General features: G+C 58.3%; 1 protein-coding gene across 1 annotated transcript in view; it reads left to right on the top strand.

Moving 5' to 3' along the window:
* The first annotated feature begins 4,421 nt into the window (after positions 1-4,421).
* The window catches only part of DRGX (dorsal root ganglia homeobox), a 62,090-nt gene continuing 61,014 nt past the window's right edge, over positions 4,422-5,497 (top strand). Inside the window, exon 1 of the mRNA XM_042456192.1 lies at positions 4,422-4,473. Within this exon, the coding sequence (XP_042312126.1) occupies positions 4,440-4,473 (34 nt within the window). The 5' untranslated portion in view covers positions 4,422-4,439. The remainder of the gene's footprint in view (positions 4,474-5,497) is intronic.

Here is a 5,497-nt window from a genome sequence, read left to right as displayed (position 1 = left end):
CATTAAAATGTAGATGCAAAGTTAAAAAAAACAAGCAAAGCCTAAGATTTAATTGTTAATTGATTTTGATTGATGGTTGAATTATTTTATAGTTTTAAAACATAGCAGTAGAATTCAAAGAAATAGCCATGTCAGTCTTTAGAATCAGTCTGTAGAAAGATGGTGTTGCATCTTTGAGACTCACTGGAAGAAAGAAGCTGGCAGCAGGAGCTCTCCTAGACTCCAGGCTACTTCCTGGGATGCCTTTGAGGATGTAAGACCGAAGCCCACCAAAGCTCGTGTTGCCGAAGTCTTTTTTCCAGTCAGTCTCAAAGGTGCCTCCTGCAATTACAATTATGTCTTTTATTCGTGCTCACTGTCAATTTAGATTAAATCTGGGATTAAACATCTGTATTTTAAATGGCGATAAATATGTGAATGTATAAATTTCATCGAATGACTCTGGCCATTCGCTTTCCCTGTTCAGTAACAGTCTTCAGTGTCCCATTGAAATGAACGAAGCGCCGGCGCTGCGGAGGAGGAGGAAGCGGCAGCTCTTTTGACGGGAGAAAGCTCCGAAGAGGAAGGAGGGAGGCAGGAGGCACCTCTCGGCCGAAGCCAGCGGAACATTTGGCCCCAGTTTTCCCGCAGGACGGTCTGGCGAAGGGCAGCAGTGCCAAGGTTTTGGCTTTCCGTCTCCGCCGCCGCCGCCGCTGTATTCTGGGGCCTGACTTTCACACGTTTCAGTTTGGGGACCTGTCCCATTCCTCATTAAAGCAATGAGTGTTAAAACAGAAAGACATAAAGAATAAAACCGAGGATTTATTCCTTCATTAAACTGATGATCCGTATAGGAAGCCAATTAACATTATGAGTCTAGCGAATATCAAGTGTGGAAGAGGTGAGACAGACAATGAAGAGCAGTCACCTTGGTCTTTAGAAAAAGAAGGCACCTTTTTACGTTATAAATTATGTGAGAATCCAAGCGGCACAAATCGGCAAATTTGACTAATTAGAAAATGCATTTTACTGCACGCAGCTTGAGACAAACTATCCCCTCTTCGTCGCTGGGAGAAGCGGGCGGCCCAAGGTCTCCCGGGACCCCGAGGGAAGCCAGAACTAAGGGCCAAGCTCGCTAGAGGCTGAAGCCAGGCAGCCCACGAAGATGGCTGGAAAAACGACACCTGCTCCGACTGCGCATTCCTGTTGGGAGGAAAGGAGCGAGGATTGTACGCTCCTCGTCGGAAAAGGCCCTCCTGGCATTTGGGCGGGAGGTCGGCTTTTGCCCCCCCCCCCCCGGAGGGCAAGGACCCGCAGCTTAGGCTCAGCGAAGAGCTCCGAGGCTCAAGCCTGCAGCGAGGCGCCTTTTCCCTCCGGTTGAGGCAGGCCTGGGAAAGAGAAGCTGGGCTCCGGTCATCTCAAAGGCTCTATTATCGCAGTGTGTGTGTGTGAGAGAGAGAGCGAATGAGGGGGGGACACATTCCTAAGGCTTCTCTGACCAGTGTTCCTTTCGAAAGGCCTCCACGGCGGACGCCACCTGGGGAGACTTCTGGGCTTCCCCTGTCCGCAGCCGTAGAGACGGGCCACTGCCTCGGAAGGAAGCCCTCCGGCCGCCGGGGCTCAGCTCCCGCCTTGAAAGGAGGGGCCCGGCCAAAGGGAACTCCAGGCTCAGCCGCAACCGGCGGAGGCTTTCCGTCCAAAGGGACCGGGGAAGCGAAACGTTCCGTTCTCGGGAGCCAGAGCGAAAGCATCCCAGTCGGAGGGTTGAGTTTGTTTGTTTGATGTCTCTCCTGCCCCAAGAGACGTGAGGCATGCCCCCTTCCCCACTTCAAAGGCCCTCTCTCGCAGCCAGAAACGAAAGCCACGCCGCCCGGGGCTCTGGGGGCTGTCTCTCAAGGGCCCGGCCTTGCTCCGGGGCCCTCGCCCGCCCAAGCCCCCGAGGAGCCCACCCGCCCCCGACCCGCTGTCCGAGGTGCTGAAGGGAGCCTTGCCTTTCCTCCGCCAGCCCAAGGAAAGCCAGGGCTTTTAGGGAAGTGAAGGGCGGCCTTCCTCTCTGAGGGAAAGGTCGCCCCGTCTTTGGCCCGGAGGCCAGGGAGAGGGCCGAGGGATCCCGCTTCCCTCCCTCAAAGCCAGGAAGAGGGCGAGGGCGGCGTGAGGGTCCCTTTATTCGCACCCCTTGCCTCCCTCGCTTGGCTCCCTCAGAGGTCGGAGAGGGACGGAGGAGCCCTCCGTTTCCAGGCCGGCGAAGGAGACATCGACTCGAGGCCAAGGAGAAGGCTTTCCGACCCCGAGGAGGGACCCAACCTAGGCCTGCTTCCCTTTGGGGCTCCTGAGCAGAGGAGGCCCTCGGCCTTCGGAGAAAGCTGACTGGACCCTGTGCCCAAGAACAGCTTCTCCACCACGGAGTTTGCCTGGGTAAATGTGGCCCATCTCTTTGCCAGCAGAATTTTAGACTGAGGAGAATCAGGAAGCCTATTTGTCACTTGTGCATCCGCGGCATTTCTTCATCAGAGGGATGGGGCCCAAGAACCCTCCCTCCCTGCCTCCCTTTTCCCGGACTGGCGACGAAAGAGGCGATGCTCTGAGCGATCCATTCGCCGGTTCTCTCGCCTCTTCTTTCCTCCTTCTCTTTCTCCTGCTGTGTTCATAATATATTTCGTTTTTGCAATCTGTCCAAAAACGGATTGTTCTAAATAAAACATGTAGTCTCTGATTTATAGATATCCAAATTTATCAACAGTTGTCTGACTGCATCTTTCTGACGCATCTTGAGTGGATCAAAATACCAACTTTATTTTCATCAGTGCATAAATTAATTACACTCATTTAATAACCCGAATATCATTATATTCCCCCTTTAATAGCGTAAAGCCTTTACGCCAGGGAAGCACTTAAAAGGGCAGGGGGGGCCATCAGCGGCTATTAGCTTGGTGTAATGCTATTACAGAGCCAATTACGCGCCATTATCCCACCCCCCTTTTTTTTCCGTCGGTGCCGCTCCATCCATCCAATCCCGCGCCCGCGATGTTAAATTTTCAGCTGGGGGTTTTCGAGGCTCATTTTCAGCCAGGCTTCGGAGCCGGACCATCTCTCCCGCCGCCACGCCTCCGTCTCCGATGCGTTTTAAAAGTAATTGCGAAGGATCCCATTGCATCTCATTTACAGACGGGGAACGAGGAGCAAGCCGGAGCCCCCTCGCTGTGAACAAAATCAAACTTCGCTTTGGAAAAGCGAGGCGGCGCCTGGAAAGCCCTCCGAATGGGCCATTAGCCGCCGGCCCGGGAGGAGCGCACCAGGCAGCCAGCCAGGCAGGAAGCCCCAGTGCCAGCGGCCCGGCCCCCTCCCCGCCCGCCCCGGCCTCCCCTCGAGGGAGGCACCCAGAAGCCAGAGAACCTTCCTGGGGAGAGGGGGGAAGGGAGGGAGCGGAAGGGGGCCCGAGGGCTCTCCTCCTCCCGGCCTCCCTCCGCTCTCAGCCTTGCTGCTTCCCGAGAAATGACGCGCGCCCCCTCCCTCCCTCCCTCCCTCCCCGCAGCACGTGGGTCATTCGGAGGACCCAGCGGACCTATCCAAGTGCCTCGCTCAGGCAGCGCGGGCAATAATCCGATTAAGGCCAATTACGCCTCAGATTATAAAAGCAAGTGCCGAGTGGCGCTTCGGCGGGTTGAAGGCAGGCTTGCACAAACAGCATCTGCTCGTTGGCACGACGTCGCCCAGGCCCTGGGCCTGCCTCCACCCCACGAGGAGGAGGAGGAGGAGGAGGCCATTGCTCCCGCCGCCGACGTCTCCTGGCCTCTGGCTGAAGGTTGAAGGTAGGGCGGAGGCTTCTGGTGGGGCTGGTTCCCATGGCTCCGTGCGGGGGCCACTCCAAGGCAAGCCTTTCCGGCTCTCCAGGGCCCCACGCAGCTCCCTCGGTCGGGGCAGGGGAGACACACCTGGCCGCCGCCGCCGCCTTGACAAGCGTCCCTTCTCCCACAAGTTTCCCCACGTGTTAGAAGAGACACACTGCTGCTCCAAAGAGAGGTCGGGGTGACAGGGCCCCTGGCTCAGAAGACTCTCTTTGAGCATCAATGGCAGCAGGGCCTGGGCCCTCACTTGGACCAAGCTCTCCCGAGGGAGTTGTGTGGCTGCTGCTGTCGTTGTTGGTTCCAACTTTCAAAAGGGATACGCCCTTCGGGGAGAAGTAGAGGGCTTTGGTTGCTGTGGGCATGACCGTCACTCGAGATTCGTGGCAACCCTAAAGCGAACCTGTCGCTGATTTTTTTTAGAACCAGAATTTGTACCAAACGGGGGGAGGGGTTAGAAAGAGCTATTTCCCACTCCCCCGAGGCTTGGGGGGGCTTTGGGGCTGGAGAGGAAGGCGGGAGGGAGGGACGTCGGGGCCCTGCTGCTCACCCCCTTCGCTCTTGCTGCTGCTTCTTCTTCCTCCCCAGACGGACCCAGCAGCTGCTCCGGGCGCCACCATGTTCTACTTCCACTGCCCCCCACAACTGGAAGGTGAGTGAGGCGCCGGAGCTCCAGCATGAGGAGAAGCGCGAACTTTTGGGGGAGCCGAGCTTCCGAGGGCGGCGCAGAGGGGCTTCCCCCAGGAGCCGCCTTGGCCCCAGGGGACCCGGGGGAGGGGGCTGGTTTGGAGTTGGGTCAGCCGAGCACCTGGGGAGCCTGTTGCCGGGGACCGAGGCAGGGACGGAGAGCAGCGACTGTAAAGCAGACGGCCACGGAGGGCTCTTTCGCTCAATGTGCAAATGCTGCTCCCTTTCCTGGGCAACCGGGGCCGGTGGGTCCCGAGAGTAGTTCCTCCTGGCCTGGCGGGCTTTTGGGCGCTGGCTTCCTTCCCTCCTCCTTCCCTCCCTCTCTGCCAGGGCCGGGGGCGAGGGGCCGCCTCCCCAGCCTCCATTTTGGACAGATGGTCCCGTTCCGCCTCTAATCGGGAGGCTCTGGCGCTCCTCTAGCCCGCGGGCAGCATAAATCTTGTATGCCGTTTGGGAAAGAGGCTTCGACGGGAGCCGGGCGGAGGGAAGGGGACAATGGCCCATGCTCTGCCAGAAAGCCCCATCGGCGCCCCGGGATTCAGGGGGCTCCGCTTCTAGCCCCCGAGCCCGAGGAGGAGGGCTGGTTCAGGCCGCGCCGGCCTTCCAAGAAGGGCAGAGGGAGCCACAGACGGGAGAGCCTTGAGGAGACCCCCCAAAGGACAGACTTGCACTGGGAGAAAGCCCCTCAGTTCCCACAGCCTAAATGGACGGAGCCCAACCGGGGCAGACGGGACTCCGGAGGCCTGGCTGCCAGCTCAGTCTCGCCCTGTTCCTTTTCCCTCCTTCTTCTTCTCGGGACCCCCTTGGTCCAGGGCGGATGCCACCCAGCTCCGGCAGCCTGTGCGGCAAGGCCGTTTCCAGGGGTCTCCTTCGCCGTTAACACTCCTTGGCCGCTGGCTCAGAGGAGGATCCCGCTTGGAGTTCGGTGGGCCTTTTAGCAGCCTCGAAGTTTTCTGTGGGCCCCTTCAGTTCGTACCCAGCCCCACAAC

The sequence above is a fragment of the Sceloporus undulatus genome, chromosome 3 (genome assembly GCF_019175285.1).
Source record: "Sceloporus undulatus isolate JIND9_A2432 ecotype Alabama chromosome 3, SceUnd_v1.1, whole genome shotgun sequence".
Classification (NCBI taxonomy): Eukaryota; Metazoa; Chordata; class Lepidosauria; order Squamata; family Phrynosomatidae; genus Sceloporus; species Sceloporus undulatus.
The sequence above is the reverse complement of the archived record's forward strand: the minus strand, read 5'-3'. Positions and strand labels throughout refer to the sequence as shown.